The sequence below is a fragment of the Juglans microcarpa x Juglans regia genome, chromosome 6D (assembly GCF_004785595.1).
Source record: "Juglans microcarpa x Juglans regia isolate MS1-56 chromosome 6D, Jm3101_v1.0, whole genome shotgun sequence".
NCBI lineage: Eukaryota > Viridiplantae > Streptophyta > Magnoliopsida > Fagales > Juglandaceae > Juglans > Juglans microcarpa x Juglans regia.
The window spans coordinates 8300687-8322477 of NC_054604.1; the positions used below are offsets into that span (position 1 = coordinate 8300687).

General features: G+C 36.3%; 1 protein-coding gene across 2 annotated transcripts; it reads right to left on the reverse strand.

Moving 5' to 3' along the window:
• Positions 1–1567: 1567 nt before the first annotated feature.
• On the reverse strand, positions 1568–4124 carry LOC121234226 (UDP-glucose 6-dehydrogenase 1-like). 2 transcript variants are annotated; one of them, XM_041130094.1, is made up of 2 exons: positions 3824–4124; positions 1568–3174 (listed from the first exon to the last, which is right to left on the reverse strand). In XM_041130094.1, exon 2 carries the CDS (start codon positions 3156–3158, stop codon positions 1707–1709), a length of 1452 nt encoding a protein of 483 aa, XP_040986028.1. In that variant the 5' UTR covers positions 3159–3174; positions 3824–4124; the 3' UTR covers positions 1568–1706. The 2 variants fall into 2 exon arrangements, with proteins under 2 accessions (XP_040986028.1, XP_040986027.1); XM_041130093.1 differs by having other exon boundaries at positions 1568–3188; positions 3824–4123.
• Positions 4125–21791: the final 17667 nt, after the last annotated feature.

Below are 21791 nucleotides of genomic sequence, written 5' to 3' on the forward strand. Positions count from 1 at the left end.
TGAACCCTTAGTTAGGTGCAACTAATTTCAAAGAGTCATCTACTAGTGAAGAATTGTTCATTGTTTTTTTCGTAACTTTTGAAGTGACCTTTGGGCAGAACACAGTCTGAACTGTTGTAGTGAATCCGTTGTAATTCCAAAGGTAAGTGAGCTAGTCTTCGCTAAAACCAGTGAGAAACTCTGTTCTCTTTAGAAGATTCAATCACTTTGAGTGCCTTTGCTGGAGAGTGTGGCCCTCACCCTTCCTTTTTCCCTTCAATTACCTCAATGTGTATACACTTTTATGGTAGTTTTTTTTCTACCCCCTCCACCAGTTCGGTTTTGGTTAGATTTATTGCACTCCGGCCGCCATCAATAGACACGCGCCCCATCACGCCATCCTATAACTGCCGATCTATTAGGACGGAGCAAAATTGTGCCAAAAAGCTTGGAGTGTGGCACTCATGCGTTGCTTGTTTCCTTGCGTGGTCTTCATGAGCCACGACGCCTTCGCCGGTTACACGTGCCGTATTAGCAGATTCCTCACGTCGAGATCTTGCAGATCTGCCCACCTCGCCTCTCTACCACCGGCATGTGGTTGCCAACGGCATGTGGTTGCCAACGCCACCACATATGCTCAGGAAGACAGATGACTGACTGCATCAGTCCATCCGATGCTGTGCTTTCGATTATGTTATCACTTTTCCTAACTGATGATCTTGAAAAAGGGACTACGGATCTCTCTAAAAGACATCTCAAGACAACAAACTTTAATGTACCTACAACTTTCACTGCTTCCAATGGAGGTTCCACCACCATTGGCGATGGTTCCATAGTTTGCACGACTTTGTGAGCTGCTAACTACCGTATTTTAAGCCGACTCTCTTTGTAGGGTATGGTTGGAGACTAATAAATTGGTTCCAAAATCTGTTTTATTTTTTATTTTTCCAACACTTTTACTTGTGATTATTGTACTAGAATGTTTGTTGGGAAACCCCACCCCTCATGATGTTTTCTTTTTCTAATAGAAATTTGCTTGCTTAGAAGACAAAAAAGCAAAAAAAAAAAAAAAAAAAAAAAAAAAAGAGGAAGAAGAAAGAACCCGTCGTAATTCCAGCATATTCTGCCCTCCCACTGTTTCTGCCAAACCGTGAACGACTTTGGCAATTTTCTCGTCCAAACGTGATAAGCTGTAACTTTGGTAATCTTCAATTATGGTTGACTCTCTGCAGTCTCTGGGCTGCACCATTGATCCATTAGTTATGATGAATTCCATCTGTTTTCCTTTTTATTTTATTTATTTTATTCAAACCAGATGACATAAACTAGTATTTGGGATGAGGACTTCAATACAACAGCAGGTTGCTCGTCATCCTCATATCATCCTCTGATATGGCTAAAATTCAACGCAAAATGACTAGTCTTGTTCTTCATGAATTTAAAGTAAAGCTATTGAATATGAATATTCAACGTTTCATGCAAAGGGTTGTTGGGAGGATGATCCGTTAGGGTCCCAGCTTGAATCTCCTTTTAATAAAAATCAGTTTGGAATTTTTTTAAAACCTTGGAATAAGAATTGGACCGTTTATAATATCGAAATCCCCACAACATAGTTCTTTCCAACATGAATATAATTGAAAGGAATTAATGGAAAACTGAATACATGAGCATAATGTCACATAAAGCAGTTAACTGTAAATTAGCCACAGGTCCAGCTTATAGGAAATTTATTTATCTTTTGCCACTGCTGGCGTGTCCTTGAGCCAGGGGTACAATGGCTTCCCAATTGAATACACAATGAATCCTATCTCTCTCTGCTTCTTAACATTCACAATGTTTCTACCATCGAACACAAATGCAGGTTTCTTCATATTATCAAAAATCTTCTGGAAATCAAGGGTCTTGAACTCATCCCATTCAGTTAGAATGCAGATCCCATGAGCATCCTTGGTGGCCTCATAAGCATCCCCAACTATGCTCACTTGATTCACAGCAGCAGGGTTTGAAGGCTGCAGATGAACAGGATGGTCCCAATCAAACTTGTTCATTGAGAGATCCTTCTTGATTTGATCCTCAGTAACTTGTGGATCATAAATGCTCAACCATGCTTTATCCCCCAATAGCCCTTTGCACACATCAATTGCTGGTGTTTCTCTTGTGTCCCCAGTATTCTTCTTGAAGGCATACCCAAGTATTGCAATCTTTTTACCAGAAACTGTATTGAACATTGAAGAGACAACCCTGTTGACAAACCGATTCTTTTGGTAGTCATTCACCTTAATGACCTGTTCCCAGTATTTGGCAACTTCAGTGAGGCCATTGCACTCACAAATATAGATCAAGTTGAGGATGTCCTTTTGAAAACAGGATCCTCCAAAACCTACACTAGCATTAAGGAACTTGGGTCCAATTCTGGTGTCCTTACCAACGGCATTGGAAACTTGTGAAACATCTGCCCCAGTTGCCTCACACAGAGCTGACATGGCATTGACAGAAGAAATCCTCTGAGCCAAGAAGGCATTGGCAGCTAACTTTGAGAGCTCTGCTGACCAGAGATTGGTTGTAATGATTCTGTCTTCAGGAACCCAGTGCGAGTATACATCTTTCAGTGCTTGAACTGCCTTTTGGCCATCAGGGGTTTCTCTCCCTCCAATCAGAACACGGTCTGGGTTAAGAAGGTCCTGAATGGCAGTTCCTTCGGCAAGAAATTCTGGGTTTGAGAGAATCTGATAGCTGATGTTACTACTATTGAAGGTGAGGATCCTTTCTACTGCCTCAGCTGTTTTCACTGGAACAGTTGACTTCTCAACAACTATCTTGCTCGATGTTGAAACATTAGCAATCATCCTGGCTGCGCTCTCCCAATATGTAAGGTCTGGAGCTTTGCCAGCTCCAAGACCCCGGTTCTTTGTCGGGGTGTTAACAGAAACAAAAATTATGTCTGCCTCCGAGACATGGTTCTCCACATCAGTGCTAAAAAAGAGGTTCTTCCCTCTGCATTGCTTCACTACTTCATCAAGACCTGGCTCATAAATGGGGAGCTGGTCACTGTTCCAGGCCGTGATGCGAGAGATGGAGATGTCAACAACAACCACTTGAATTTTGGGGCACTTGAGTGCAATGACTGCCATGGTAGGACCTCCAACATATCCAGCTCCAATGCAGCAAATCTTCACCATTTTCTTGGGTCAAATCCTGAGCTAATTGATCTGTTATGTATAAATACATCAAACAAAGCGTTTCTTGCAGAATCTGAACTTTTGCATCCATAAACACTAAAAAAGCATGCTGAGTATTAGACCTGTTTAGACTCGTAGTCAAATCTACTGGCGTTCCCCATTGTCAAAGGTTGTCTAATTTTGTTCAACAGTTACTGAATTATAGAATATGGGTTTTAACCAACCATTAAGCCATTTATTTCTACGTAGCAATTTTAGCCAGAGTAAAAGGAAACGGAACTGAAACTGAATGAAACGGCTAGAGCTCGATGATTGGTTTTGGCCTTAAACTGGATAACAGTTACTAATCTTATGGAAGTGGGCGACATCTTCCATGCCAGAACAGGAGGAAAAAAGAACAGGGTATTCCTACGTCGTTAAAAGATTCCCAACGGTCCCAGAACAAAACCAGTCTTTCTTATTAACATCAAATCGGATTAAATCGACCACAGAAGCAAAAAAAAAAAAAAAAAAAATATTAATAAGCAAATACCAGAGGAAAAAAACAAGAACGATAAAGCATTCAACCAAACCTATCATGCAAACACGACAATCATGATACAATGAATATATAAATTCACACACAGAATTTTTGCAGGAACTCTGAACTGTCAGAACAAAAGTACCTCGTATCTCTTTATAAACTTCAATATAAGGACGAGGACGAGGAATGAAGTGAGAATAAGAAAGTATAATGGGGTCTGAATTCTATTCAGAATAGGGGAGAGAGAGATGAACTACAAGTGCATGAAAAAAGGGAGCTCTGGATCTCCTTAAATACCCGAACTCAATATAAGCTTAACAACTTTGTATATTCACGACAACCAACCCAAAGGGAGGTCAGATTTACAGTGCTGGCTGGAACGTTGATGACGTTTCCAAAAACGCGCATTTCGGTAAAATACAAGGGATTTTCTTTCCAAGACTAGGCAATTAATGCGCCAACTATTCGTAGTTTGAAATTAATCAAAACCACTTGAGTTACACCCATTTTCTAATAAAACAAAAATACAACTTGTCATGATCCTATTGATATAACGGCCTATTTATTATAATATAAAGGATTTTACTAATAGGAGGAAATTTATGGTATGACAAACCGTATCTACCATATTGACAATATATATCTAACATATGTAGAATTTATATTTATGACAATATATTAAGAACCTAGAAATTTTATGTATCGAATTCTAGGATTTAGAATGAGAGGAAGATAGACATGTAAAGCAGTTCTTATATAATTTATTAAGCATTTAATGATGTTTAAAAAATAGAAAAATTCACTTGAGCAGTTCTAAATAGTGTGGTTTTTACTTTAGAAATAGTGCAGGTTTTATTTTAGAGAAATGATACTTGAGCAACTCTAAATGGTGCGGGTTTTACTTTAGAAATGATGTGGGTTTTACTTTAGAGAGATGATACTTGAGCAATTCTAAATGGTGTGGGTTTTATTTTAAAGAAATGACACTTGAGCAGTTATAAATGGTGCGGGTCTTACTTTATAAATGGTGCGGGTTTTATTTTAGAGAAATGATACTTACAGTTATGAGTATATAAGTGCCGTACAATCACTTTAAAATAAGTGAATAAATATGAGACCTACATGAAAAAAATTAATTTTTTAATAATAGATTCTATTTTTTTTAAAACGACTGCACGATATTTATATATTCTACAATTATATTTATTTTATATATCTATCCGAGATATATTATATTTTTGTTGTGTAAAATCCAGAGCAACAAAACCATAGTTGGTATTTTTCCATGTAATCATGTGGCGTAGGGACTTGAACCAAACACGAAAACTCTACTAATGCTAAGGAGGAAAAAGAAAGTGAGTTTCAACGTGTTTGGTGGGGTAGCAGAAGGAGTTTTGAGTGGGTTCAAAGCCAATGGGATAAGAAGAACGTTGAAAAAGTGAAAAAGTAACGAGGGAACAGGGAAGGATATATAACGTGCTGATTACCTGAGAAAATGCCCAAAAATTAGCACCAAAATATATAAAGACATTGATATGAAAGAGGGAGGAGATTCTTGCGCTTATAAACAAAAGCTTGCAGGATCCCAATATTGGCTCTTTGACAGTGATGGTAACGCATATATAAAGCCTGATTAATTAATTTCCTTCATTGGATGACGCCTTTCTTTTTTTTTTCTTTTTTTGAAAATAATTATTCTATTCAAGCGGGTAGAACACATCACTCGTATTATTTAAATGGTAAGATTTGATTTATAAAATTCAATTTATATATAATCACTTTACTAGGTATGCTCTACACATCATAATAGAAATTTTCATTTAGAAAACAAATTAATGATGATAACAAGTGTTATATATATGAATAATACTATATACATTCATGAAGTGTATAGTCGTAGCGTATTCCCTTTGCAAAAAATGGAGGATACCGTTATAAAAATAATTTTTTCACGTGAACCATAAGTTTATCCAATTTTTTCAAAAAAAGATACGCCATGAACTGTACAATTTCCTTCTCAATATAAATACTAAATAATCTTCAAGAAAGTCTTCTTCCATTTATATGAAATATGAAAATTCAAAAGAAAAAAAGTTATATGATTCAATATCTTATTTAAGAACAACAGAATTTCTTGAGACTCATTATTATTTTGTTTCAGATTGATTTACTGTTAAAATAATAAAATACAGTCCCACAAAGAGAATAAAATGACAGGGTAAAAAGAGGCTCCAGTAGCCTGCCTCCACACTCATTAATATTTTTAAGGATTAATGAGACTCTTGTACCATTTTTTTGGTATGAATCATATAAGAATATTATAAAACTATTTTATTAAGAAAAAAGTTTAGTGGACCCGCCGTTTAGATTCTGCAGTGTCTATATATATATATATATATATATATATATATATAAAAGATAAAGGAAAATTATTAGTACAATGATTTTAATTTGGTAACATCTTATGTTAGAATGAAAATAATGGGTGAGCAATTCATAAAGGAAAATGCTACTCTTTTCCTTGGGGCCTCTCGTTGATTTTTTTTTTTTTTTTTTTTATATAGTGATTAAGAAAGTATTTTTTTAATAATGTTATAAATTTTGAATTTTTTATAAAAAAATTAAAAAGTGTTAAAAAAATACATATGTAAAACAATATAATAAAAAAAAATGTATACAAAATATACTGGCAGAGCCCTAACTAGGGCTGAGCACCGACACTTTCGGAGTCGGAGGGCCCAACCTCCGACTCCGACTCCGACTTTGTCGGAGGTCGAATCCGACCTCCGACTCCGACTCCGACATGTAGAGAATCCGACTCCGATCCGACTCCGACTTGTCGGATCGGAGTCGGATCGGAGTCGGATTTTTTGACTTTTTTTTTAAATTTTTTTTGAACTTCATATTTGATCCACTTTAAAAAAAAATTGTGGTCTTTCAAATTTCAATTTTCTCAAAATTACAATCCAAACTTATTAAACTTTTGATTATAATAAAAAATATAACTAAATAAAACAAGTAACATACTAACATACATTCAAAAAATAAAAAGAAGGTCATATTTTTACATGTACTCCCATCGTCCATGATTCCATATCCACATCTAACTAATCACTACAATAAACAAAGGCACCGTATACGAAATGAAGATTAAAAAAAAAGCACCGTATAATTACTATAGTATACTATTATAATTACTATGAATCTATTTTTAATTATATTATATATATGATATATATTATTATATATGAATATTAAAAAAAAAGGCACCGTATATGAAATGAAGATTCAAAATATAGTATTACTATTTTATATATAATATAGTATTAATATATTATACTATTAGTCTATTACTATATCTTATAGTATAATTACTAATACTATAGTATCATACTATTAGTATGTTAGTGATTTAATATTATATATATTAAATCTCTAATCTCTTATACTTGATATATATATAAATATTAGTAATACACTAATAGTATTAGTATATTAATATTAGTATTAGTTATACTAGTAGTGACATTAGTTATACTAATAGTTATATTAGTATTAGTTATTATTAATACTATATATTATACTAATAGTGATATTAATACTATATATAGTTATAATGATTAGTATAACTACATTAGTTTTAGTTATAGTGATTTAACATAACTATATTAGTATAAGTTATAGTGAATCAGTGATTTAGTGTAGGTATAATACTATAAGTTATAACTATAGTCTATAATAGTATTAGTATAAATATTAGTATTAGTTAAAGTGGATTACTAATAGTATTAGTACCATAAATCTAATTAATATACTAATGTATATTAGTATTACTAATATATTTATCAAAAGGAATATGTTGAGAATTTATTAAGTCAAAAAATATAATTAATACAAGATATTGTTATATAAAATTTATATGAATAATACTTTAGTTATTATTCATTAGTATTATATGTTATTCTAAATTTATAGATTAGTGTTTATCCATTAGTATTACATGTTGATGTTATTATGCATCTTAGTGTTTATAGTATATTATATATACATTAGTATTACATGTTATTATATTTATACATTGATAATTTAGTGTTACAACTTACATGTAACATGGTAGTAATATTATAAATTTGTAATAGTATGATATTTACATATAGTCATATACTAAACTATTATTATTTATTAGTCAATTTAGTCTATATATTATAGTATAAATATATTATTTAACTAGTATATTATTGAGTTTAACTAACTATATAAGATATAGTTGTATAAAATTTAAATGATTAATATATAGAAAAACACATATATTTTTTATAAAATATGTATAAAATCGGAGGCGGAGTCGGAGGACCAAGTCGGAGGCGGAGGCGGATTGTCGAAGGCGGATCGGAGCGGAGTCGGAGTCGGTTCTTCAATGACTCCGACTCCGACTCCGACTCCGACTCCGACTTCCAATAGGGAAAAAACTCCGACTCCGACTCCGACTTGTCAGAGTCGGAGCGGACTCGGAGCGGAGCCGGAGCGGAGTCGGATTCGGAGTCGGATTGTCGGATTTTTGCTCAGCCCTAGCCCTAACGAGAGCTCCTAGCATTAGCTATAGAGCCACCCATTCATAAATACCTATTAATTAGTCATAAAAGAAATGCACAGTGAACAGTTTCCGATGGAGCGCACCTAGAGTAGGACTCATTACTCATAGAAATGTTTTTCCCACCTAAGGTGGTCCGCCAATTGAATGTTTTTATTTTTATTTTTTAGTTAATTGTTAAGTAAGGATTTTAAAATGAATTTCTGATTTTTATTTTTTTCAAAACTATTTAATGAGTTTAAATAAATGTTTGAAACAAAAAACAAAAAAAAAAAAGTCAATTTTTATTTTGCCTATTTAGTGGCTATTTCGGTGGCACTACAACAGATATGACATTTTCCCAAGAGATCAGTTGTCCAAATTAATCATATTTGCTGCCGGAAATAAATTTAGTCGCAACAAGATCCCTAGAAATAACTGGCCGAACATGCTATAATTTTTGGAGACTAATTGCACTGTCTAAAGTAGTGACTTTTTCTGGCATGACCGAATCGTTGAAAATATTATATTTTCTGCCAGAAATACGTGAGCATGCATCAACTTTGTTCGTCAGAATAGAGTAATTCTCATATGTTATTGCGCAGGAAGTAACTATTTCTGGCAATTCTTGTAGCCAAAAATAAATATTTTCACCTTGAAAAGATCATCGGAAATAAATTATTCTTGCGAGTTTGGTTTGTCCGAATAATATTTCCTGCATTACTTATTACTGGAATAACTTTTTTCCCATGTTACATTTGTTGCAAGAAAATAGCATTTGGGACAAAAAGGCTCATCATAAATCTCAAGATTTCTCCACGGGAATTAACTTTTTTTCCGTAGTCATGATTTGCCAGAATAACTTAATTTCGATATAAAATATTCTTCAAATAAAGTAAATACCAATCAAATGCCATTTGGTCTATAAAAAGCTATTTTGGCGAAAACTCACATCGTCCCAAATATCTTTAAATTAATCTAACATTTTCCCTGGAGAGGCATAGTGGTATACGGGAAAAGGTTTTTTGTTTTTGCAACATTCTTATTTCTTGTAAGAAATATGTTGGTCGAATTGATGGCCTTTGAACTTGTTGTAGTGATTTCTTACATTATTCAGAACTTAGACCTCAATTCAGTAATGCTCCAACTCAGTTTGCAATTCAAATTCTTTGGTTTGAGATTCAACATTTGTGTTTACCGTTGGCATTAACGCTAATAACCCCCGAAACAACATAATATTTCAACGTTCATATAGAGTGTCCCGATAGTGGTTCCCGATAATTATTTAATGATTAAGAAAGTATTTTTTAATGATGTTATAATTTATTTTTAAATATTTAAGATAATTAAAAAGATACATAAAAAAGAAAAAAGAAAAAAAAAGAAATACACTTGGAGAATTCCCGGTGGCTGTAGTGCCACCTACTATATATATCTACCTTGGTTAAATAAGTGCGGATGAACAGTAATTTTCGTTCACTATTTTTTTTTTCCCAATTTTGTCTCTCATTTTGTCATTTCCTCCCGGTTTGGTCGTTTAACGTCCAGCTTTTTGTTGGGTAAGCTACATATATAATAATATAAATTATGAAAATACTCTCAATAGTTTAATAGCAATTAGCTAATTATAATAAGATTTTGTTACACATAGGTCAGTGTGTTAACGCATCATTTATAGTGGGATCATTATAGCATTCTTAAAGCCCTTTTATAATATTAAAATTTAACTTTAATGAAAGGAAAATGTTAAATGTACTTAAGAAAAACTTATAAAAAACTTACTTCTCCACATGTCAGTTATTGATATATTAAAAATCATGAATTTGAAATTCAAAAGAAAACTAACAAAATGAATTTTGTAAATAAAACTGTAAGTACATGTTGTACTACTCTGAATGAAACGACATTTCTGCATTGATTTTATTGTGAAATGAGTTGTAAAATAATTGTAAGAGAGTTGCAAGTGTATTTTTATCTTTTACATTACTGCTTACTATCTAAACTATGGTTTAAAAAAAAGTGTTTGTGCTTCATTATTCTTAAATAAGAGCAAGAGGACAATGCCTTCTGATCCTCACCGCTCTCACAATGGATTTATCGCTGCAAATTTGTTGTATTCTCAAGAAACGGCAAAAGATGACACATTCAAAGCTTAGAATACAACGCAAGTTTCTTGTTGAGATCATGCACCTAACCACGTTACTTAGAAGGCATTTCCACATGTAGAATTCTTGTAGACATTCCATTCAAATTTTCAATAGATAGTATTTAATTAGCTCTAAAGAATATGGAAGAGGCTTGAAACCAAACCTACATGCATTATTAGCATTAATACTTCCATGGAGATCCTAGTGGAAAAACAGCTACCAATGGCCCCTCCAACCCATGCCCCTTTCCAAACATTGAGCACCATCAAGAGGTTGAGCCCCAGCCACCAAGACGGCAGCACCCTCTATGACTCGTTTGAGCTTCGAGCAATGACCCATCAGCTCAACAAGGCCATTCAGGGCTCAAATGTCTCCTCACCACCATACATGTTCCACTTAAAGTCTCCCTTCTGCCGGAAACATCTCGTTCGCATCTACAAAAAGGGTGCAAAGTCGCCACGGATGCTTTCATACTCACCATCACATGCAAGGACGAGCACGATGTCTAACAGGGCAGGTACTGTAGGTGGCTTTGTATCACGATTGTGGAAGAAAATTAAATAGGGTTTTCTAAGGAATTAGTAAAGGAAGAATGGTTAGTCAAATTAACATGGATCACCACTCAAGAATGTGCATATTGAAGAAACAAAGCCTGGCTGATTTAGCAGAGAAATTCTATTCATCATTCTTTTTATTATCATCATCTCAGCATCCTTGATCAAATGATTAGCCAACAAATACATAACAAATAAACTCCAATCATTTAATATACATCATCGTATGGTGGGAGGATGATGATAAAAAAAATAGTGAATAACAACATTACATGTATATAGCATGTTGATACTGAGGCAATGTTATATATATGTATGTATACATATATATGCATGTATATATATGTGTGTGTGTATATGTACATATATATGTTTGTTGTTCATGTATAATTTATGTTGTCCGAGTTTGTTTTCAGGCAGACACTTGTGTATAGGCTAGCATTTTATGCAAAGGATAAAATTATTGTTCCACCTTCATATCGGGTGCTCGAGGGAGGGGGGGGAGGGAACCGAGTTTGGTATGGACAATTTTCTTCTTTTTTGTTTTGTTTTTTATTGATAAATAAAATTTTATTGAGCATAAAATAGACAAAGGCTTGGGTATGTGGGACATATGCAAGAGCGTCACCTATGCATGCGAGTTTAACGATACAAGGAAGACATGAAAAGGCATGCCATTAAAATCAATTAAAATAGACCAATGGAGTAGAGTATTAAAAAATAAACTTCTAAACTCATATATTGACCGCTCTTGATCTTCAAAGCTGCTTACATTCATCTCCTCTCCTTCTAAATACACTACCATAGACAAATTGAGATAATCTTCTATACTGTTGCAATTTGAGAGTTGCCCCGGATGCCTTGCCAAGAAGTTAGGAGGTTGTTATTACCTTTTTCGGCATCACCCAAGCTAAGCGCATTCGAGCAAAGAAATCACTCCACAAGATTGTAGCAATCTCACAATGAAGTAATAGATGATCTACGGACTCTATGCTCTTTTTGCACATACAACACCAGTTCATGATTATGATGTGGCGTTTCCGTCAAAGTTTTGAATCCCGTTCTAGTGACCGTTTCAGTTGAAGTGCTGAAATAAAATATTTCAGTACCAGTACGTTTTGGTGTACTATTTTGAGATAGCCGATATATGAATAAATTATATATATAACTATATTCTAAATCTTAAAAATATCGTTACAAGTTTTAAAAATACAATAAAAAGTTAAAACATTCCTAAAGTATATTCAAACCAGTTTGAAAGTGAACATAATAAATAGAATTTTTAATAAATAATAAAACGTAAAGAGATTATTTTTATTAGGAGTACACGTTGCTCCATCAAGTTAAAGAGAGAGAATAAGAGAGATTTTAAATGTATGGTTTGCAATTCTTTGTTTACCCGGTTAGTTTCTAAAATTTTATATTTTAATGGGTTTTAGCCTTGTCTTTCTATGGAGCTATCAGTTCTTCACGTGAAGATGTCAGTATTTCTTTTCAAAGACTTCAAGTTCTAATGCCAATTCTTTTTCTTTGTCTCTATGCCTTTGGTTTTCATACTGGTGTCTAGGTCTTCAACCTCCAAGCATGCAAATTCCGGTCCAAAATACCTATTTCGACCGGAATATTGGAATCCAGCAAGAATGGTCTGAAACTAATCGAAATGATCGGAATTTGACCCGATACGAAACAATAACCTAACCCCTACTGGTTACTATTTTGGCACGAAAAATTAGGCTAGAACATAATAGATTTCAAATAAAAAATCTGAGGATATTCTCTAAAGAAGTTGTCCATACAAAAAAAATGTCCTTCATGGATGCTTTTGTCTTCCAAATACTCTTCCATGGAAATGCAGTTGTATTATGCGTGGTCATGGCTTGATAGTAGGAGCAGATTGTGAACTTTCCTTTTTTAGAAGGGTGCCAAAAGATCTTGTCTTTAGCTTCCCCTTCATATGGGTAGAGTACACTAGATCATAGAACTCCAAAAAAGTGGCAACTTCACAATCATGTGCATTTTTAAGGAATGTAACATCCTATTGGGGAGTACCAGTAGATACGATTAAGAGGTCCGCAATTGAGGCTTCTTTTATTCTTGTTATGCCATATAATTCTAGATAAGCTTCCCTGAGTGCTCTATCGTCACACCATACGTTGTGCTAAAATTTGATTTAGGACCCATCATTCTCTTCAAAATGGATAATTCTTGAATATGTGTCTCATCCTCTTCTTATGTCTTTCCCTAGTCCCACCTCATATGGACCACTTACCTCATTCAACACTATCCCTCCATGGTTCACCATATTTCGATTCTATGACGGCTCTCCATAATGCTCCTCGTTCATTGTGGTATCTTCCTTGCCATTTGCCAAGCAGAACCTTGTTAAAAGATTGCAAGTTTCGAATTTCCAATTCTCCTTTCGGGTTAGAGGAGCATACTGTTGTCCATTTTATCAAATGGAATTTATACTCATTGTTCATCCCCCACAAGAAATCATGTTGAGGTTTCTCCATGCGATGAGGCACCTTGTGGGGAAGTGGAAATAATGATACAAAATAGGTTGACAAGTTGGAAATGGTACTACTTTTGATTAAAGTGATCCTACCGCCTCTAGAAAGATACATCGTCTTTCAATTCGCCAATTTCCGTTCTATTTTCTCTAGTATTTCATCCTAAATAGATTTCGATTTGAATGAGACAGCCAAAGAAAGGCCTAAATAGTTCATAGGCAGCTGAGATATCTTACATTCCAAAATGTAAGCCATGCTCTCCACATTCGGAACATCCTTTACTGAGACTACTTATGATTTAGCCAAGTTCACATTCAACATTGAAACAGCTTCAAAGCATCAAGGGAGTGCTCTCAAAGCTCTCCACAAAAGATTAGGGTATCATTGGCAAATAAAAGATGAGATATGTTAAGTGAGACAAAATTTGCCTCCCTCATTGAGAATCTGAAGAAGAACTTGCTCTTCACGACACTTGAAATCATCTTGAAAAAAACTTCCGTTACAAAAACAAAGAATGACAGAGATAGAGGATCACCTTGTCTCAAGCCTTGTGAGTTTTTAAAAAAGCCTTTTGGTGTGCCATTCACCAAGATAGAAAAATAGACAATAGAGATACACTGTTTGATCCAAGAACACAATTTTGATCGAAAGCCACATCTCTCGAGCATGTAAAGCAAAACTCTCCAATTGACCCGGTTATAAGCCTTCAGCTTACACAAGAGCCCAACACTCCCGACTTGAGTCTACTATCCAAGCATACATTGGAAATAAGCATCGAATCAAGAGTTTGCCTATCTCGAACAAAGGCATTTTGAGGTTTTGATATTAACTTCTCAACCACCATGCTGAATCTATTCGCTAAAACTTTTGAAAGTGTTTTTTGTAAATTCCGTTCATCAAGCTAATAGGGCGATAATCTTTGAAATTTACAACGCCAGGTTTTTTTGGAATAAGAGTAAAAAATTTTACATTTAGACTCTTTTCAAACCTACCATTTTCATCTAAGGCCCTAAACTTGCCCTAAGTCCATTCATCTATTTTTTTTTTCGTGCTAACATGGCACCCTAAATTTTCTCTCTTAGATTTGGAAGGCAATTAGGGTTGTCGCATGGCCTAGGCCGTAGGCCCTACGGCTTCGTTGGTGGGGCAAGGTGGTGCTACAGGGGGTTCTGGTCAGCGCACGACGATAAGTTTGGAGGGACTGTTGAAGGGGTGCGTCTGGGGCTTCTTTTGGAATGGGTTTTGCAGATATTGTGGTGGCTCAGCCTCAAGTGTTGACTGAGCTTGACATTCCGTTTAGGGAACCGCAGTTTTCGGATGGCGACATGTTTTTTCTCTTTTCCAGAGCAGAGATCAAACAATCGACAAAACTGTTTGCTTCTCCGGGGTGTTGAAATTTTTGTGAAGAAGGCCTTTTCTCTAGATCATGTGCAAATCTTCACAAAAAATCGATGGGGATTGCGATCTATGCCTATCGTCGGTTAGCTGAAGAGCCCTCGCAATATTCTCGTCCGGTTATCTAGTGAAGAGGATTTTATCTATGTCATGGCTTCAGGTAATTCGGATATTGCGGGGGTTCCTTATCGGGTGTTTCATTGGACGCGAGAATTTGTTGAAGAGGAAGATTCCCCTTTTGGTTCCAGTTTGGCTATCTTTTCCGAGTCTTCCACCGAATTCTTTTCATGAGTCGATGTTGAGGACTATTGGTGGGGGTTTTGGGCGATATTTGAAGCGAGACAATGTAAAGGCTTGTGTGAGTCTGCAAGAGGCGGCATAGACTTGTGTTGAATTAGATGTTTCTAAGCCATTGAAACATTCTTTTTGGTTGGAGGCGTCGAGACTTACGAATAGTCATTATCAGGAGGTAATGTTTGAGTCACTTTCTTTGTTTTTTCATTATGTCGGAAACAGGGTCATTAGGAGTGTAAGTGTGGCCATCGGGATCGAACTGAGAAGCATGGGCATGTGATCAGTGTGCCAAAGGAAGGGGTTGAGATAAGGCTAAGAAGGTATGGAAGGCAGTGGGTATTAAAAAACAAAGGAGAACCATCGAATGAGGTGAAGGTTGATAAGGGGAGTTTTTCTGCTCCTCGTCCGGGCAGAATTACTGAATATTATTAATAATCGAAGGCATGAAGTGGAGATGGAATCATTGGATGTGTTATATGTGGATTCGAGAGGTGAAGTTCTTAATCAAAGGTAGTTTGCATTGGCAGATGATTGGGGGAGGCATGTGGGTTTTGATGATGGGTTAGTTGGGGGACGAGATTATGTTGCTAGGAGTAATAATGCTGCTGGGATGGTTTTAAATCAGGCCAACTCGCTTATAAAATTATCAGGTAGTTGGTTTGAGATCTATGAGGAGGCATCAGATACAAAAGCAGTACATGATTGTTTGGAGGAGACGACTTTGTTGCCAAAGAGTTCACCGAAAGTGGTGGATGAAGCTCTTGAATTGAGCTTTCTCAGTTGGTAGATGTGGGGCAATGCATGAAGAAGGTGGTCTTAACAAGTGGTGTTCTCTGTTTGAGGGAGAATCGGATGAGGAACTTGAGGAGTTGGCAAATAAGTGTTCTGATTCGGATTCAGAGATGAATGTTCCTTTGAAGAAATTAAAGGGGGTGAAAAAGAAAGACCCGATGGTTGTCCTAGAAAGGAGGACTCGGTCCAAAAGATTTATTTAATTTATTATGCATATTCTTATATAGAATATTAGAAAAATTTTTTCGTCAAAGAGTAGGCTTCGACACATTTTGAAGAAAAATCGTCCATCTGTGGTGATGCTTTTTGAACCTTTTCTTTTTGCTAATAAATTTCGGAGATGGGCTAGGTGGATGAACCTGCCAAATTTTTTAATAATGTTGAAGTAGGGGTAAAATATGGTTGTTTTGGGAAGTTGGATTGCAGTTTTAGTTGATTTCCATGTCGGATCAAGCCTTGTCTGGTTGGTTTGTTTATGGTAGTGTGCGGGTCTTGGTATTCGTTGTGTATGCAAGCTATTTTCAGAGGAAGAGAAGGGAGCTTTGGGATTATTTGTGTGCTCTAGATGTGGGTAATTGGCCGTGTTTTGTTGGTGGAGAATTTAATATTGTGCGTTGTGATGTGGAAAAGGTGGAGGGTTTGTTGAGAGCTTCTCGGGCTAAAGAGGAGTTTAATTCTTATATCCAAGAGTGTGGTTTTATTGAGCTTCTTTTTGTTGGACAAAAATTCTCTTGGTGTAATGGAAGGCTAGGGGGGAGGCGGGTTTGGGTGAGGTTGGATAGGGTATTGGTGAGTTCGTCTTTTCTTAATTTCTTTGAGGATGCTCGTATGGAGTATCTTTCGAGGACTTCTTCAGATCATTGCCCTATATTAATTCAGTTGGAGAAAGAGAGGAGAAGTGGGGTTAAATATTTTCGATTTCAACGTATGTGCGGGACCTATGAGAGTTTTTTACCATTGGTAAAAGAGTGTTGGAATCAAGTGGTGGAGGGTGTGCTATGGTAAAAGTGAGTCATAAGCTGAAATGTTTAAAGAAGGCTTTGAGGAAGTGGAATATTGAATCGTTTGGGTGAGTTGAGTTGGAAATTAAAGGTATTGAAGCAAGGATGATGGAATTGGAAGATTTAGTAAGTGCTGATTTTTCTCAAGATTGGGAAAGAGAGTTGTTGCTGTGTAAGGAGCGACATCTTCATTGGCTTCACCGTGAGGAGATTTTAGGGTGTCAAAAATCCTAGATCAAGTGGTTATTAGAGGGTGAATTGAACTCGAATTTCTTTCATGCTTCCTTGTGAGTTAAAAAAAAAAAAAAGAATAAGATGATTGAACGTATGGAACTTAGTGGTGGGAATTTTTTAGATTCAGTGAAGCTGCGATACAGCTTTTTCAAGATTTATTTTCAGTGTCTTTAATCGAAGTGGATGAGGAGACTTTCGGTTTACTTACACCTGCAGTTTCCGAGCTTGAGAATGACATGTTGTGTGCTCCGCCATTGTTAGATTAAGTTAAAGCAACATTGTGGTCTATTCCATAGGATAGCAGCCTAGGGTCTGACAGGTTTACGACAAGTTTTTTCATCCTTGCTTGGAATGTTGTGAGGCAGGATCTTCTTGATATGGCAAGGGGTTTTTAGAAGGTATTTCGTTGTCTACATTTTGGGGGCCACTAACATTGTTTTGATTCCGAAGGTTGATGTGCCGACAGGTTTTGGCCAACTTCGACCTATTAGTTTGTGTTTGGTAGTCTATAAAATCATGGCTTTTAGATTGGTACTGATTATTGGGGATATTATTTCACCGGAGCAGGCTTTTATCAGCAGGTGAAGTATTTTCATGGCATGAACTTATTCATGACATGAATTGGAAGACTAGAGGGGGTAATGCATGGTGAAAATTGATATGACTAAAGCCTATGACCAAGTGAATTGGAGATTTTTTATGGAAGTCTTACACAGGTTGGGTTTCTTGGAGAAGTGGCGGTCTTTGATTTTTAACTCCATTTCTTCTCCCATTTTTTTAGTTATGTTGAATGGTAGTTGCAGAGGGTTTTTTAAGCCTTCTCATGGGCTTCGTCAAGGGGACCCTTTCTCGCCGTATTTGTTTATTTTGTCGGAAGAGTTGCAATCTCAAATGCTTCATAAAGAATTTCTTTTGGAGAAAGTTAAGTATTTTAATCCAAATGGGGGTGTTCGGATTTCTCATTTGTTGTATGTTAATGATCTTTTGATTTTTGCAAATGGTGGGAAGGCTTCTATTTGGAATTTGATGGGAGTGATTCGTAAGTATGAAAGCGTATCGGGACAACTTGTGATTCCGAATAAGTCTTCTATTTTTTTTCTCCTCAAGTATTTCTTTTGATCGGAAAGTACAACTGAAGCGTATTTCAGGATTTGTGGAAAGTGTTTGGCCTTGTGTTTATTTGGGTATGCCGTTGCACGTAGAGAGGATGACTATGCTCATGTTTGACCCTTTGTTGGCGAGAGTGCAAAGGAAGTTGGCTGGTTGGAAGAGCAAGTTGCTCTTGTTTGGAGGTAAGATTATTTTTATTAAACATGTGCTTAATAGCATGTGATGAATTTGCCTAAAGGAGTTTTTGCAAAGCTTAAGTCAATTTTTTCTAATTTCCTTTGAGAATCGAGTGTGAAGATTAAGAAATGTAAATGGATTTCCTGGTGTAGTATTTGTTTTCCTATTGAGGAGGGAGGCTTGGGGATTTGAGATCTTTCGGAGGACCAACAATCTTTGTTCATGAAGTTTGCCTGGAAATTGCTTATTGGTGGATCTCTTTGGTCATATTTTTTCTCTTCAAAATATGTGGGGAATAATCATATTGCTTCAGTTGTGGTAGTGTCAAGGGGATCTCGTTTCTAGAAAGGAGTTTTGCAGGTTTTGCCTTTGATGTTAAGGCATTTGAGATGGCTAGTCCGAGAGGATTCCATGAATTTTTAGTATGATAATTGGCTTGGGGATGGGCCTATTGTAGATTGGTTACCAGTAGTGGGCAATTCCAAGTTGTAGGTTCGAAATTTATGTGATGGAGTGGTTTGGAATTTTGCTTGGCTTTGACAACTGGTTGATGAGAATATGGTTTAGAAAATTATCCAAACGAGGGTGCGTGTTTGAGAGGGGGATGATGTCCTGGTTTGGAAGCAGACAGTGGATGGGGTTTTTTCTACGAAGTCGGCTTGGAAGCTTATACGGTCTCATGGTAATGTTTGTCTTTGGAAGAAATGGCTATGGCAAGATCATGTGCCAAAGAAGATGTCTTTTTTATGTTGGCGAGCATGTCAAAATGTCATTCCGGTAGATGAAACCATTAAACAGCTTGCCATTCTTGTTGTTTCTAAGTGTCATTGTTGTGCATCAAACAAGGTGGAGTCTATGGACCATGTGCTTTGTGATGGTGAGGGGCCGATGAAGGTTTGAGATTTTTTTGCGACAATTTTTGGCATTTGATTACCATGAACTCGAGTGTGGACTAAGGTATTAAATGTTTGGTTGTGTCGTGTTTCTTCTTCCTCGCAAGTTTGTTGGCTTCGTGGTATAATTCATATTCTTATTTCTTGGGCTCTTTGGAGAGCTCGTTGTGCAGCACGTATGGAAGATGTGAAATATGAATGGAAATGTATTATTTGGATGGTCAAAGGATTTATTCTGGACATCTAGGGTTTCGTGCGGAAGTTCAAATCTATGGGGTCGCATGAATTGTGAGTGTTGAGGGAACTAAACTGTCTAGTTATGCTTGTTGCAATGCAAGTGTCGAAGCTGATTTCTTGGTCTCTGCTGGCAGTGGGGTTGGCTAAATTCAATGTTGATGGTGGTTTGCTTGGAAACCCAGGGACGTCTTGGGGGGGGGGGGGGGGGGGGGGGGGGGGAGGTATTGTTCGGAATGCGCAGGGTCATGTACTTGGGGGTTTTGCTCATTGCTATGGACTAGCTACCAACACAATTGTTGAATGTCGAGCCTTTATTGATGGTCTTCGTTTATGTCAATAGTTGGGTTTGAGGGATTTTTTGGTTGAGTCGGGCTCAAGTGTTATGGTGGGTTAATTTATATCGGGGGCTTGTAAATATTGGTATTTATTAAATTTTTTGGAAGAAGCCCAGTCTATTATTTCTTCTCTTAACATTCAGTTTAGACATGTGTTTAGAGAAGCAAACATGGTGGCAGATTTGTTAGCTAAACATGAGGCTAAATAAGGACTTGGGATTTCTTTGGAGAGGAGTTTGGTTCAGGGAGGCTTAGGGGTCTTATTCGTACGGATAGATTGGGTATTTCTTATGTTAAATGTTAGGCTATATTTTTTTATTTGGATGGGACTTTGGTTGGAATTATTGTTGTAATTATGATCGTTCCTTCGCCTGAGTGAGGGTTTTTATTAATAAATGGAGATGTCGTCCTCCTTTGCTTAAAAAAAAAAAAAAAACTACCATTTTCATGAAACTCATGGAAGACCCCCATTATATCTTCTTTGGCCACTTCCTAACAAGTTTGAAAAAAAGCTATAGAAAATCCATTTGGACCTGGAGCTTTGTCACCCACCAAGCTTTGTAATGCTTTTCTAATTTCTATTTCTTCAAAAGGCCTCTCAAGTTGTGTCCTACTACTTGCGAGTCAAGTGTCAAAGTGAAGCCCATCTAGTCTCGGCCTCTAAGAGAATTGTTCGGAAAGAAAACTCTTGTAATAGTTGACAATGTGATCTGTGACCTCGATTTGGCTAGAAGAAGCCGCTCCATCAACCATCAACGTCTCTATGACAACGTTCCTCCTATGCAAGTTAGTCATCCAGTGGAAAATTTTGGTGCATTTATCCCCTTCCTTCAACCAAAGTGCTCTCGACTTATCCAAGTTATTTCTTCTGATAAAGAGACCCCTTCGAGGTTCACAATCACTTGAATTTTACAAGCCCTCTCCATTTCAAATTGCCCTATCCTCCTCTACTCCCTCCATTCTTTTGAGTTCCTTAAAGATAGTACTTTTGATTTTCCACATTACCACATGCTTGCTCATTGCATGCCTTCAAATCTTTCTTCATATACTTCAATTTTCATGGCATGATATAACTTGGAGTGCAATGAAAGTGATAAGACCACCATTGCCGAACTTTATTGAGAAACCCATATAATTTTAACCATATGTTCTCGAACTTGAAGTATCTTGGGCCCGTGAATACCTCCACAATCAAGGATGATGAGAAATTGAGCAACCTGTGAAGTCTTTTATGAATAAGTTCTAGATGATGTGCTGCTCATTTAGGTGATACTAAGAATCTATCGAGCCTTGACCAGGAGGGGTGTTTTCAATTGCTTGACCAAGTGTAGGTGCCACCTGCAAGAATATCTAGTAAATCTTGTTCAGAAATGAAGTTAGAGAATTCTCCCATTGGTGGATTGAAGCTAGAGCTGCCCAATCGTTCGCTGGAGAATCAAGTAACGTTAAAGACACCACCGATACACCAAGGTAAGATCCATATGCTACTTAGGCCAACCAATTCCTCTCAGAGTAAACTTCTTGCATGATCTAATTTAGGACCATAAAGCCCGGCGAAGGCCCACTTAGGTTTGTAATCGAATCGAGCCAAGTCAATCTTTGATTTGTCGCATTCGGCTCGACTCAAAATACTCGAACTCGAGCTCAAGTCCGAGTTCGAGATTTTTATTTATTCTTTGTTTAAGTTTGACTTGGTAAGATAAATTCCCAAGATCTCGTCCCAAAAAGGAGCTCGAGTCGAGCCGAGCTTAGCTCAAATTGTTTGTTTTTTAATGTTTTGAATAATGTTTAATAATTAATAAATTATATAGATAAAAATAAAAATCTAATATTAAATTTGTACAACTAACAAATACAACCT